The sequence below is a fragment of the Micropterus dolomieu genome, linkage group LG16 (assembly GCF_021292245.1).
Source record: "Micropterus dolomieu isolate WLL.071019.BEF.003 ecotype Adirondacks linkage group LG16, ASM2129224v1, whole genome shotgun sequence".
NCBI classification, from domain to species: domain Eukaryota; kingdom Metazoa; phylum Chordata; class Actinopteri; order Centrarchiformes; family Centrarchidae; genus Micropterus; species Micropterus dolomieu.
Genome location: NC_060165.1, coordinates 13,971,667 through 13,987,285, shown reverse-complemented (window position 1 = coordinate 13,987,285; position 15,619 = coordinate 13,971,667). Strand labels below are relative to the sequence as shown.

General features: G+C 38.8%; 1 protein-coding gene across 6 annotated transcripts in view; it reads right to left on the bottom strand.

Annotated features, from left to right (window-relative positions):
• Nucleotides 1–15,619, bottom strand: part of cacna1c (calcium channel, voltage-dependent, L type, alpha 1C subunit) — a 152,229-nt gene that overhangs the window by 86,977 nt on the left and 49,633 nt on the right. For all 6 annotated transcript variants that reach the window (XM_046071682.1, XM_046071688.1, XM_046071683.1 and 3 more), the window contains exon 3: nt 2,654–2,793. In XM_046071682.1, the coding sequence (XP_045927638.1) occupies nt 2,654–2,793 (140 nt within the window). The remainder of the gene's footprint in view (nt 1–2,653; nt 2,794–15,619) is intronic.

Sequence of the window (15,619 nt, the reverse complement as noted above, 5' to 3'; positions counted from 1 at the left end):
ATAAAATCACCTTCACGATTTTTATCAGAGTGTTGGTAGAAACGTTCAACAAAAAGTAATGCTGTTTTAATTCGGAAGAGGGCATTATTTGTAGGAGGTAACCAGCTGTGGAAAGTAACAGGAAATTACATTTACTCAAGTATTGTCCTTTTAGGTACTTTACTTTATACTTCTACTCCTCTACATTTCAGAGGGAAATATTATACTTTTTACTCCACTACAGTTATTTGATAAGTTACTAATTACATAGCAGATTCTAATTTAATGATACAAAATATAATCAACAAATTCTGATGTATTATTATGGATAAAGATGATCTTTATTGATCTTCTGAAATTGACAAGCTACTTGATAGTATATGTTGTAAAAGAAAATAGCCCCACCTTTACACATTAATGGATCAAAAATTATAACAATGTAATATAGAATTATCTGAAATGAGCCATTCTGCATAATGTGTACTTAATGTACTTAAGCACATTTTAATGCTAATACTTTTGTAATTTCATTTTAGTAAACATTTGAATACAGGACTTTTACTTGTAACAGAGTGCTTCATTTTTCATTTTGGGAAAGCATTTATTTCAACTTCATCATTTTACATAGTATCAGTATCACCACAAGCAGATTCACATTGCATTGCGCACAAAACTTTTTGCAGTAAGTTTGATAACCATTTGACCTCTTCCAGAGGTTTTCTTTTATAACATTAGCTTTAATTATTTACAATTGATAATAATAATAATTTAATTATTTAGCTTTCACCTTAGTTACTACAAAGGGTTAACGGGGAAAAGCTGGTAGATGCATTAAAATTATATATAAATCACATTATATTCTTACTCATTTATTTCTATCAGGTCAGGTAATGCCTGACCATATAGGGATAATAAATTCAGTCCATCTGTCAAAATCCATAAAATGTTTTTGGACTTTGGAAAATGACAGCCTTTTCATAATATATATTTCATGAATTATTTCTATCCATTCATCATAGGTAGGTGGCTACGATTCTTCATGACAGCCTTTTTGCTTGCTGCCAGAAGTGTTTGTATCCGTTTCTTATCATTGATATTCCACACTTCAAATGAGATGCCCCCCATGTATACAGTATAACATCTAAAAGGAATGTTGAACCCAAATACATTATTAATAGTAATAGAGTGTTTCTATCTATTTTGTTTTTTTCAGAATTTTGGTAATTTCAGAAGCTTTGTGGCCACGTCAAGCGTTCATATTTTGACAAAGGAAAAATGAAAAAACCTGAGAAAGTCTAGAGGGGCCAGCCACCTCCCAACACAGTAAGCACCAACACTCCTGAAGTGGCCTTGAGCAAGACACTGAACCTTGCCAATTCCAGAGCTGCAGCATGTATTTGACTTTCTGACCTCCCTGTGGCAGGGTTGCAATTCCTTGAAGGAAAGCATAATGTGTTATTGCACAATTAAATTATGCTGCGCCACAATAAAAGCCACAATTCAAATAGAGACACAGAGAGAGAGGCAGACAGAGAGGTTAGATAACAGCATAAGAGTGGTAAAGGTTGTGTTTATGCCCAGGGCACTGGCACCATGATGCCAGCTGATGGGTTGTGTGTGTGTGTCTATGGGGTGAAACCAACCATGTTCAGTTAGTGATGGCTAATGTGAGCGAACACTTGACTGGCGATGAACAAGACTCACTGAGTGTGTTTGTGTGTGTTATTTGATGCAGTCACAGAGCCTTCCTTCAGCCCAAGGGGTGTCTTCTTGCTGTCTCTCTTGCGCACACGCACACAGTCAATTAGACCATTTTTATGGCATTAATGTAACTGTCAGGTCCACTGGCTATTGTGCTATTACCCCAACACAACACTGTGCACAAAGCACAGCTGGAAGGCAAGGCGTGCGCACACACACACACACACACACACAGGCACAGAGGATTTAGCAGATGGGCTATGTTGCTGAGTTGCAGATAAAGAAAAGCAGAGCAAAGCTTTGCTATCAGCATCTAACAAGCTAATCAGTTTAGGCTTTACCAATACACTGTGGGCCAAAGTTTACTGTGGCTTTAATACAGATTCACTGTGAAGGAAGACTGTTTTATGGAAAAACTTCTTGTTAAAGTTGTTGTGTATTGTAGTATTAAAATATAAATGAGATAATACATATATTGAGAGATTAGTATGATTCGTGTAGACCACATTTTTCTTCATTGAAATTTACATTGTGTGCCAGCAGTTCGGATTTTGCAAACCTGTTAAATTGGAAAAAATTGTCATCAACAAAGCTAAAGTGAAAAAAAATGTTAGCTATTAGAGGAAATACAGTAGCTTCCTTGTCATTGCAACAGTAATCGTGGGAAATGTCATCTTAATTTTGAAATAGGTTAACACTATGAGTACCTCTGACATTAAACAGAGGCTGCCAATTGTCTTGGCTGTAGTTAAATTTTTTGATTATACCAAGGTACTTATTAATTAATTTGCCAATGATGTGCTGATATTTAAGAATGTGTTAGGTAGTGCATTAAAAAAATCCTGGAAAGAGACACTGAATTACAACTGTACAGGACTTGCTATCATTGTCATTCCCTCCATCAAACTACTTAGATTAAAATTAAAAAGCATTTCACAGCTTTTAACTTTTCTACGTGTTTCTGTCTACTCACCCTACGACTACAATGATGAAGTCGAGCAGATTCCAGCCGTTCCTCAAGTAGGCGTTAGGGTGGAAGAGCAGCCCATAGGCTATTACCTTCAGGAATGCCTCCACCGTGAAAATGATGAGGAACAGATACTCCACACGCTCCTGTGGAGACACACAAACAAGACAGGTCCATTTATTTGTCTGATCGGCAGCACTGCAGGAACGTAGACAGACTCAGTATGACAAGCACTAGAGAAAGATAAAAAGAAAGCAGATGAAAGAGAGAGGAGATTTTAGAAAGGCCTTTGGTGGTAAAGTTTGTAGTAAGCTGAGTAAGTTTCACATGTGAGTATATACCATTAACTGGATAGCATATACTGAGACATAATCAAATGAGAAAGCATAAAACATCCATTCATAATGCTTAAATTAAACTGTTTCTTATGATAGGTATGCTATTGAGAACAACTGGCCATACCAAAGATATATACACATTCATTCACGTTCATGATATTAATTAATTTAAGCCCACAACACTTACGAACCTGTAGTTCTGGCTGCTTACTCCTCTCAGTTTATCTACCAGAACAAGTTGTTCTGTTACTGTTTATGTGACTTTTGGTGTGTGTGTGTGTGTGTGTGTGTGTGTGTGTGTGTTTGCTTATTTATGTGTGAACGTGTATTTGTCTAACTTGTAATTGTGTACACAATCAAAGCAATCTGATTATTTAATCAAAGCGACTCTCTTCCTGTCCTAAGAGGCTACTGTCTAAAGAGAGGAATGCATGTGTGTGTGTATAAATACAAACACACACACACACACACACACACAAACACAGAAGCAACTCTTCTACGACAGAGTTCCTCAGAGATTGCTGTCATCGTGATGACCCCTGCCTAAGAAGGTCCTGGGAAATGTCCTGAAATTGCCTTGAGAGAGAGAGAGAGAGAGTGAGACAGGGAGGGCCTTTCTGATCATCATAACTTTCAAACAAGTCATCATCCACCTAATTAGCTGCCACATCTCATTTTTGTCATGTTTATAATTGCAATGAAATCATGGTAATTGTGCAAAACTATTAAGCTCTTTGTAAACAAAACAGAAAATATTGTATATATTATATTATATTATATTCTCTGACCTCTCTATCCGTCCCTCTGAGGTACTTTCTTTTTTTTTAAAACTATATTTTGCTACATCAATCAGTCTATCCATTCTTCTCAGTCACTGGTCCTCCTCCTGTTGCCACTGTTTTCTCATGAAAGTAAACTCACAGAGGACCAGAGGTTTGGGACAGAAGTCCGGCCAGTTCTCTTCAGGTTCCAAGTCAGCTGAACCCGAGGCTGGGGGGGACACAGCTTCTGTATGTGTCGAAGTTTACCAAAATAGCTTCACAAAGCACTAGCAAAGAATCCTCACAGAATGCCACCATTAAGTCCATTTTAAAAGTTGACACAATTAATGCCAATACAATAATTTGAGCTCCAGGACAATAGGATGACATTTTAATATTTCATTTTATATATTTTTCTATACTTACTTATATGATTGTTTGTTTCTTAATGTATTATTGTTATTTCCTATTTTGTAGTACTTGTGTGAGGCCACAATCTACACTATAATTCCTACAAAATGTCAAACCTAAAGGCTGCTACTATCAGAATATTCTTCATACTCAAAAGATATCTACAAATCCGTACTGAGTGTAAATAGCTTATATTTTGATAAGATACTGAATATTTAAAATTGAGTTAACTGTCTGCAAATGTGTTTTACTCAAATGACTTGTCTTTAACAGCTAGTAAAAAGTTTTGTCATAGTTAGAAGCCCATGTTAGTGTTGGTTAAGTTGAAGCATACAGTGACTGCATCAACATTTGCAGTTAAGGCTGACATGAGTCCAGCTAAACAAACAACCTTCTCAGCATGGAGAAAGACTGTGTCAAACTACCATTAGGACTCTCACATACACACATATCTTGGGCCATGGGAATCAGTCATCCATGTACCCACAGTTTTGACGTGACAGCTGTGGTTTCACTGTCACATTTGTAAATGCTAATAAGTAAGGGTTAGGAAGGGGTTTATTTAAGTTGGATTTTCAAAGCACTTTATTCTCACCAGCCACATCACAACTTCTGGATATTGATAAAAGAATCATGCTTTGATTTTGTGTTCTTAATGATGTGATTATCATACAAACTGTGATTTGGTAGTTTTTTCCCCACACTTAAAATTGCTCAAGAAGCTTGACAGCGGAAGGAATGACATGAATTATAACACGGCGGATTTGCACATTTTGAAAGGCAGACAACTTGAAAGGCAAGTTGATTTTTAGGCCAAGGATTCTGCACCTGAATGGGCTGCTCAGAAAGCTGTCTTAAATTTGTTTTGTTTCTCGTCTCTGTCTATCTGACCTCCTCTCATTTCAATTCAAGTCCATCCAGTGTCTTTTACAGGCACAAAAGTATCCGGCTTAAAGATAAAGATCCAGCTCTTCACATTAAACACCTGTCTTCTTTTTCTATTTGTATGTCAGTTTCAGAGCCTGTAGAATTGATTGTTTTTTATATTCATCATTTGTACTGCAGACCCTCCACCGCACAGTGAGTATTAGTAGTCTATGAGGAAGTAATTAATCTCACAAATGCACACACATATCCTCCCTCTCAAATACACAAAAGCTCTCCATCACTTTCTCTCTCAAACGCACACAGATACACACAAACCCAGGCTGTGAATCTGCCGGTGACAGGCAGACAGTGCGGCGCTCAGAAGAATAAAACAGAGAAAAACATCTGGTAGGAACAGCTCAGCCTGACGCACACACACAAACACACAAAGATACACTTCTCTGCCTCCTATCCTTCCGTTCATACAGACCCATAAAGGGCAAAATCCATAAGGGGCACGACTAATCTTGTTAGAGACTGGAAAGAAATGAGAGAGAAAAGATGAGAGACTGAGAGAGAGAAGAAGAGGATGGATGAGAGAGAGAGAGCGAAAGACTAAAGAGACAGTGTCAGAGAGAGAAGGCAGACAGAATGACAGAAAGGTGAGTATGTGGGAGCAATAATTCAGTTAACTGTGATAGGTCAACCAAACCGCCTATCCATCAACTAGGCCAATCAGATTATAGTATCGACATTCTACCATACAGCAGACAATGTTTCCATTCGCCATGACCTTCTGTGTATGTGTGTGTGCTGCAAGACAGGATTAGCCATTAAGCTGTTTTTTTGAACAAACACACAGTCACATCACAGTCTTGTGTGTGTATGCATGAGTTTGTTTCTTTCATGCAGTTTTCAAGGGGATCAAAAAGAACAGAAAAAACTGCCTGAACAGACTATAACAGCTACTCAACCATGAAAACACAAAACACCTGGATAACCACAAAGATAAGCATTTCAAATCAAAGCTTCTTGCTTTTTTCAACATATCCAAAGCACGTACGTTTGCAATCAGGAAAAGGCTGATAAAAACATCAAAAGCTGTAAAGAATAATTTTTACCTGACAATTTACACTTAAATCTATTTCATCTTAAATTACTGATTCCAAGATCCAAGTATCATCATGCTGCAAACCTCTGTGTGTGTGATTGTACATATGTGTGTGTGTGTGTGTGCATGCATATGTACATGTCTATGCGTGCCCAAGCAAAGAACAAGTAAATTTTTCTATAGTGAAAGTTTATTGTTGGTATAACAAGTGTGTTAAAGGTATATTTCTGCACATATGTGCTCTTCTTAGGGTAGACTTGCAATGAATCTTTGGTGCTTCATTACATACTGTATATAGTGTGGTGGTCATTGACATTCTGTAAGTGTAATCTAAGTAAGTAAGTAAGTACATACCTAAGATGTGAACAAAACTTAGTTTTATTGAAGTTGAAGAAAATTGAAATTTGACAATTTTAATAGGCAAAAGTATCTAAGAACACATCAGTAGTCTAATTTCATTATAGCTAATCACATGTTGAATACAACCTTTAGTACATGTACAACTTGACAGGTTCCAATGTAACACAGCTTTAGGATCCCATCTGAATAAGAGGTATACTAAGGTATATAAAGTGCAATTTCAAAAACTTAAGTGTACTTTTGTTTGTTTGTTGTTTTGTTACTGGTAAACTAGTATGTTTACCATTTCATTATTGGTTATTGTAAACTTGAAAAAAAAGTACTGCAAAACTGAACTCCTCACAACCTTGTAAACAAAACAGACCGCAGTATAATCAGATTTTTTTCTGGCTTAGACAGGCAACATTTCTGTACAACTATACAGTAACAGACTGCCAAACATCCGGTAATGATTTATTCAGATGTAGCAACCACAGTGAGACTAAGCACAGGGGTCTCGAGTTGTGCTGTCACGGTTTGTCAAGCAGGGTAACAAGTAGTTCAAGAATTTAACCTAAATGCAGACTCTATGGCTGAGCTGGTGCAGTTCAAATGATTTAATATGCCAAAATTAAAATACAAAGAGGCTTACAGGTAGTCAGGCAGGCACAGGCAAAAACCTAGATAACAGTCCTGAAGGCAAACAAACCCAAAGGGGGCAGACAGAAAATCTGAATTACAACAAAGTCAGGCAAAGTCCAAAAAACACAGAGAAACACTGGGAAAGCGCTGGAACACTTGATTAAAGGACAAAGATGAACTGGCACAGAGACGAGGCAAAACACAGACTAAATACACTAGTGAGGGGTAGATAACTGGAGACAGGTGAAACTAATCAGGGCAGGGCAGACAATCAGACAGACTGGAAAACACACAAAGGCAGCAAGTAAAGTTACACAGGACACACAATCTTTCAACATAAAACAGGAAATACAAAATGAAAACCCAAAACCATGACAGTGTGTGTCCTATTAGCAGGCTAGAAGTGCAACTGTGGTGAATTGCTCTTCGGACTTAGTGATGAAATCACTTTGATGAGTACAGTGTTATCATAACTGAACACCATAATTATGAAAATAAGTAATAATTAACTGGACCGATCTTTTAAATAAAGTGGGTTCTGTGTATAAATCATATGATCAAAACTTCACAAACACGCACACTCTATTTGAACCAGCAACTACCTTCTCCCTAACTGAAGCCAACCACACCCCAAAGTGTAGTGGTACTCAACAACACTCGAGGCTTAGACAAAAAATTAAAGACAAAAGCAGATAATTTTAGATGCATGGACAGCTCCTCTTTTGACAATTAGTCATGTAAAGAGGTCTTTACTTAAACTCTCTTCTGCAGTCTCGCCAACTTCTAACTCCTTCTCTCACGATTCTTCTTGTCTCTTTCCTTTTCTGCCTCTCTTTCTCATCCTTCACTTCCATGTCTTCCCCTCCTCTCCTCTTTGCCCTCATCTCTCACTCTTTCTCTCTCTCTCTGTGGGTGCCAACCACAAGTTACCATAGAGACCAAGATGGGTTCCAACGTTACCATGGAAACTGTGGGCCGCAGCAGCGGCGGCGGCGGCAGACTTTCTCTCTCTCTCACACACACACACACACACACACACACACACACACACACATACACACACTGATGGCACTGATCAGTATTGTACCAAGAATATCCACAGCACATAGTCTTAATTACTACTGTTCTTTCAGCCTCCAGACTTCCTATTGTGTGAATGTGTGTGCACACACGTGTATACCAGTGTGTTGTGGGTACAACAGTGTGCGCTCTTTAATACATGTTAAAAGATAGTGTGTTTGTGCCTGTTCCAGTGATCCGTGTCATATACTTAAGACTTGCCACCAGTTGATAGTGTTGAACGTAGTCTCATATGAAACTTTAGTGTGTCATTCTGTTACTTTTCACCAGCGTTGGGCAGTAACACGTTACTGTAATATTATTACTTTTCCTAGTAATTAGTAACATAAGGGATTACTCTCTCCAAAACAGTAACAATATTACAGTTACTAATCCAAGTAAACCTGCGTTACCGAAACACAACATCCTTGACATGAATGCACGACTGCGTGGTGGGTCACCGGCACCAGACCTTATGTTGTTCAAGTCAGCGGTTAGCCAAAAAGCTAAAGAATAGAGAACAAGGAGGATAGGCGTTCTTTCGACAGCTGTAAGTAACGCCATTATTGTGTCAGAGTCTAAGATGTAAAGAACATTATCGTCCGTTGTAAGCAGGAAAATGCTTTCAACCTTGAACAATTCTACATCTAATTTATTGAAGTCAAGCAGCACAGCAATGTAAAACCTGTAGAAAGAAACTCCGGCCACTACTGCCAGTGATGCATGCACTCGACGGGAGAGAGTGCCGTTAAGCGACATTTTACTCTTTGTAGAAACATTGACTACTGCTTATAAATATATGTGCAAAAAATCAGTAGTCCAAAGTCGGGATTTACTGCTGAACATGTTGTCCGTCACTTTTTAGGATGTGAAGGTATTGAAAGTAATATAGTAACATAATGAGTAATGTAACTAGTTACTTTTAATACCCAGTAATGAGTAAAGTAATATTACTTTTTAAAGGAGTAACAAGTCAAAAGTAACTTATTACAATTCCTGAGTAATTTGCCCAACACTGCTCTTCACATGCCTTTGCTCTAATAAAGCTGTCAGTGCTATCTACATACAACATGCCACATTGTTTATACAAGATCTACAGTGTAATGCAGGACCTGGTCTATAAAACATATGTAGTTTGGCAGTGAATTAACCACCGTACAGTTTCAGTGAGTGTTATAGTACCTTCTTTATTTTCAGTAACAAAGAGGAAAATTTTATGGGGCTAAGACAAACTTAAGAGCTTGTTGCAAACAAACCAGTAAAATGTGCAATAGTAAACAGCTCATTGTTATTATGGTCTACATATTATTTTCCTTCAATTTAATAGAATTTAATAGTTTAATAGAATTTTCAATGGAGCTTGAAAATTCGAGTATGTTTTGGGTCAGTGAGCAAAAATTCCTTTTTTTTTATTGTTGTACTTGCAACAGCATGGAGATGAATAAAGACTCATAATAAAAGCTGACAATGCTCAAGAGACCAGCTGTAGATTAATATGGTATGTTATCTTTTGATGTGAAATCAACAACAGCGGAAAAACAGCGGCTCTAAGGTAACTATCCCAGTACTTAAGGCAATCTTCTTGACTCTCCACAGCTAACAACCATAAAGAGAGGACTCTCCACCTCACAAACTCTCCATCCTCTGCCCTGCTCTAAGGACATCAGATTTTTATAGTCAGAGAGAGAGGACAAGAGAATGGGGAGAGGAGAGGAGAGGAGTAAAGAATTGTACTTACGTTTCTAATGTGGGTGGATGAAATGAATGAGCAACGCTCTTTTTTAACACCTATTATTGAGATTCACTCGCAAAGGTTCTTATGTTAAGCTTTGATAGTACCTCAGGTTTTAAAGTCTAATATGTTGTCAGTCATCATCTTTGTCAGTTGCTCTGAGCTCTGTGCCCTGTGAGTATTGATTTAGTCTCCACTCACTCTTATTACATGGTGAAACAGGTATCAAAGTGTAAATAAACCAAAAATAAACAGGAAGAAACAGGGTCAAACTATATTCTACTTATATTATGGCCAGAAAATTAAAATCCATGGTTCTACTGGGTGGATTTTATTTGCTTTAAAATCCACCCAGTTAAATGGAACTCGCAGATGCATAAATAAAGGTTGACAGCAACAGCATGGCAGCCAGTATGGATTAATTTGAACAGCAATAGCATCATGCTTGACAAAGTACAAAACAATTCTCTTTGAATCCCGTTGCTAAAAGGCACCGAATCCAGAAGCATTTAAAACATGCTACGAACACGCCAGCACCACACGTTCAACAAGAGTGTCATTTACAGACCAAACACCGTATCTATGGGCCCCTGGGCGCATGTGTGTCTACGTGTGTGTGTGTGTGTGTGTGTGTGTGTGTGTGTGTGTGTGTGAGTGTGAGTGTGAGAGTGAGAGAGAGAGAGAGAGAGAGAGAGAGAGAGAGAGAGAGAGAGAGAGAGAGAGAGAACAAGAGATTGTATTATGGTCATTGGTAACCTCTGACCCTTGAAAGGAAGACAGATCACCTTAAAACAGTGGATTAGGATTCATGCACACACACATCAGCCAAAGCCCAGTGTGTCCTTTTGAACACAGCACATCCACATTCTGCACATTTACTGTACATTGTCAAGTGCTCAACTGATGTGTTTTAATGAGGCTGATGGACTTTTATCAACTGACTGGAAAGTGCTAGTTTAAACTGAAAAATACTGAAAAATAAACTGTTTGAAATTGTTTCTGCATTAATGTGGATGCCGCCTTATTAAATCCATTTCTTTTCTTCTTCTATTTGTCTTTTGCTTCGCCCAGCATTCTGACTATCAAAGTTTACAGAAAGAGACAAAACTCCTGTTTCCAGGCAACAGGCACTGTACCAGATGAAGAAAGAAGGAAGGAAGGAAGGAACAGGTTGACATACAGAAAGGCTGATGTGAAATGTATCTGTACGCATGTGACAAAAGCCCTGATACACAATCCGTCTGTGGCTGTTCACCATTACCTGTAGTTTTGGTGTGGAAAAATGATTCACAAGTTACTCGTTCCATGACAATTTACAGCCAGATAACATGCTATGCTATGCTATGCTCCTCTCATACTAGGGCAGGAAATATGCAGATGTTGGCTGTCGGCTGTAGTGTGTTTGTTTTTAGGGGCAGCTTTTAGGGGAATACGTGTGTTAGTGCGAAGTGATGCAAAGTGTTAGATAAGATGGCCTTTTTCATCATTAATTCTTTAGAAGAAAAAAAGAGTGAATGCTAATTGTTGAGTGACAGAACATAGAGCACCCTACTGGGATGCACAATGCACATCAACAAATCTCAGGGAAAGACTGTCACATGCTAACTAAATAACTAACTCCCTACACGCACAGACACAAGTCACACTCTATCTCAATTCCTCTCTATCTCACACAGAAAATGTCACGTGATTTCTTTCTTCCTTTATCAATTTCTCTAACTTTCACACAAAGACGCCTGTTATCTGTCCACCTCCAGGTTCAAACAAACATCATCCCTGCTGAAAAGTCTCTGGGCAAACAGACCATTAAGCTTTTATTTTTCTAAATTAATAATTCATTCCTTCACTGCTTCCCCTGTTCTGCGAGGTCTGAAGCCTATCCCAGCATGAGCTGAGGGGGGAGACTGGGAAACGGGACAGGGGTGACCACCAGTCCATCCCAGGCCTGACACATGAGTGTAACATCCACGGACTTCCTTCGTTCTTTTGACAATGGGAGGAAAACCAAGATGAAGAAAAAATAAACATTTCAAATTGTCTGCAAATAAAGACTGAGGTGTAGAAAACACGGGACAGTATTTAGAGAGGAATGGTGAAATCGAGAGAAGAAAGAGTTGAAAGAGAAAGTAAGAAATATATAGACAGAAGAGAAAGAAAGAGAGAAACATAGTAATTGGTCTAAAAATGATACAACACAGGAGCATAAATCATCTCATATAGACAGCCAGTGTGTGGGACAGTGAGTACAGTGCATAATGTGTGTGAATGTGTGTGTATGCTAGTTGGTGTCTTAGGGGAAGGCAACTGGTACCCTTGAGAGAGGAGAAAGAGAGAATGAAAGCTGGAGATCCTGCATAAACCGTAGAGTAGGAAAATGAAAAAGCCAAGGTGAAAAGGTAGAGCAATATCACTTTCTTCCTTTGTTTCCACTCATTCCTTTATCCAAACTAACAACATCCTCTTCTTCTTCCTCTCAAGTATAAAATGCTGATGTGAGTGTGTATGTGTGCTGACTTATCACGACTTCTCCTGCCTCCTGCCTCACCGCGCAGGGAGACAGATGCTGCACGGGCCACCCCACGCAAACACACACACACACACACACACACACACACTGCGACAGTCATGCATCTATCTACATACACACACACTCTTTCTCACATGTACACACTCCCCACCCACACAGATTTGCACATGCAGTCAGACCACACACACAGAGGTACAAATGAAGACAAAGTGAAGTGACACACAAACACACAGATCACTGTAGTGCATCGAGATCAGAGTTGCTCCTTACTAAACTGACAAGACAAGATAGATTACTATACTCTGTAACTCGTTGCATGACTCATGGTACGGAGTGTGTGTGTGTCTGTGTGTGTGTGTGTGTGTGTGTGTGTGTGTGTGTGTGTGAGTCATTTAATATGCCTCTTGGGTTGATCGTGCTGTTGTGACTTCTAAAGAAGAGGGAGAGTGTGGTAAAGAACACACAGTAGTATATTAAGATGGTATATCAAAAAATAACAGAACTCCCATTCTAGCTCAGTAGAACTGAATAAAAATATAAACCAGCTGGTTTACATGATGCTGGATTATGTTGGCCTTGTCTCTTGGGATTAGTTGAAGAATGATGAGATCTAAAAAAAAGTTTCAGTCAAGAGTCAGGTGGGATGAGGTGACCAAAGTTAAATATAATCTGGAGGATAGCTGAATGAAAGTAAGACTTTGTTGTTGTTATTCCTTCTGTTACTACAAAAACAGGTAATGACACAATGTGTGCTGAAACAAGTATCCAGTAAACCCCTAATTCGTTTACTGGATACTTGTTTGGCAGAAAATGAAGCAAAAACAACTGATTAACCCTTTTAAGGAATTTATCAAATAAAAGTGCCAAGAACTGGTGGGTTTCACTGTCACCAATGTCAGGATTTGCAGCTTTTCTCTATTTCACAACATCCCCATCATTCTCTCTTTTTGTCATCACAATCCTTTCGGCTATAAACCAAGTCAGATGCTTGTTAGTACATTCTTTCATTCACTACCCTCCCTTCCTCTTACTATTCCTACATCCCCTTTTCTGTCCATATCCACATCTCTCCTTGCTTCTTTTCTCTTCCTTTCCTTTTTTGTCCATTTGTTTTTCTCCTGCTGCCTCTCCATGTCTCTCTCCCTGTGTTCCCAATCAATCACCCTGACTGCATAACAGGAAGATGCAGAAAGAGTGGGATGAACGAAAAAGGGTTGAAGCAGCGGAGAAATCACAGAGACAAATAAATGAAAAGAGCAGCAATCGTGTCATTGTGCTCGTGGCATCAGCTGAACCAACCCACTTCCTGAGAATCAGTCTATTGTAAATGTGCCCCGAATGTTTTACACAGTAGCTAGCCAAATGAGGCTCTAGAAATTCAAATTATAGTGTTCCCAGGATTCCCTGTCTTCCATATTACAGAACATGAGGGGCATCAAACAGCTTCACTTTTTCCACAGACGCAGAAAGCCCGCATTCTGGTCTTCTTTTCTGCACTACAGTTCAGCTTGGGTGTTGCTGACTGTACATTCAGCTCACACACGCAGGCAAGCACACAGAAACACCCACAAACATGTGAAAGCAACCTCAAGGACAAATAAAATATTAAAGCCACTCAAGAACAAACACACAACAAACAGAAATGCAAAAATGTACCTGAAACACAAAATCCTTGCTGTAAAAGTGACTTCACAAACACAAACCAGTAGAGTTTTGCCTCCTAGCTCTTCACCTACTGAGATCAAACACTGTATGAGTGTGTATGTGCCCACAGATGTGCATGTGAGTGAATCCCACTGTGGTGACATATGGTCTCCCCAGACATGACACAGGATGGGCCAACAGCCACGGAAGAGTGGGAAATATAGTTCAATGAAGCTGGAGGAAACTTTAAATGACAGACAAAATGTTCCACACATAAGTAGATTCAACTCCTCAGGTTGGAATACAACCTGATGTTTATACATTTTGAAGGCAAATAATATAAATAACAGATTTTATGTTTTTCTCCAACACTTCCACAATTGACCTTGTATTTGTACTATATAATACCTCTAATACCAATACTTGTTTTCAGCTCCCAAGCGCAGTATCTGATAGCAACTCTGGCATGGGTAAACCTCTGCAAACACAGCAGCACTGATTTGCACTAGAATCACAAGGACATATTGATTTACTGCTTGTAAAAGAAAATTGTTTCCATGTCCTGCTGTTTTTTTTTGTTTGGCTTTTTTCAATATCCAAAATCTTGTAGAGAGCAAACAAACAAACCAAAAAATCCTCGGTCTCTCTCTCTTTCTCTCTCTCTCCCCATGTTGAACTGGTTGTATTGCTCCTATCACAACCAAACACACCACTCTATCTCCCCGCAGAGCACTGGAAAAGCCCTGTTTGTGAATGAGTGTGTGTGTGTTTGCGCGTGTGTTGAGAATTGCTCCATCATTCCTCCCCTGGTTAATGTCCAGTAGAGCGAGACCAGAGCACAACATAGTGAAAATGGAGAAACAGAGATACAATGGGAAAACACTGACATTTGTGTGTGTCTCTGTGGGTGTTGGTGTGTCAGGAAAAAAAGAGAAAATAAGATTGAGGTGTGAGAATCCATAGCTTTAAGAGCACTGTAACTGATATTTCAATTATTTCCAATGGCAGCTGGAATCAATAAGAATTCCCCATAGTACATGACACATAATGTACATGACAGGGTCATCATGTGTATTTTCTGTATAAGATCAAGTAACCTAAACTGACTTAACTTACCTAAACTACAGTGGGTACGGAAAGTATTCAGACCCCTTTAAATGTTTCACTCTTTGTTTCATTGCAGCCATTTTCCAAAAATCAAAAAAGTTCATTTTATTTCTCAGTAATGTACACTCAGCACCCCATCTTGACAGAAAAAAACAGAAATGTAGAAATTTTTGCAAATTTATTAAAAAAGAAAAACTGAAATATCACATGGTCATAAGTATTCAGACCCTTTGCTCAGTATTTAGTAGAAGCACCCTTTTGATCTAATACAGCCATGAGTCGTTTTGGGAAAGATGCAACAAGTTTTTCACATCTGGATTTGGGTATCCTCTGCCATTCCTCCTTGCAGATCCTCTCCAGTTCTGTCAGGTTGGATGGTAAACGTTGGTGGACAGCCATTTTCAGGTCTCTCCAGAGATGCTCAATTGGGTTTA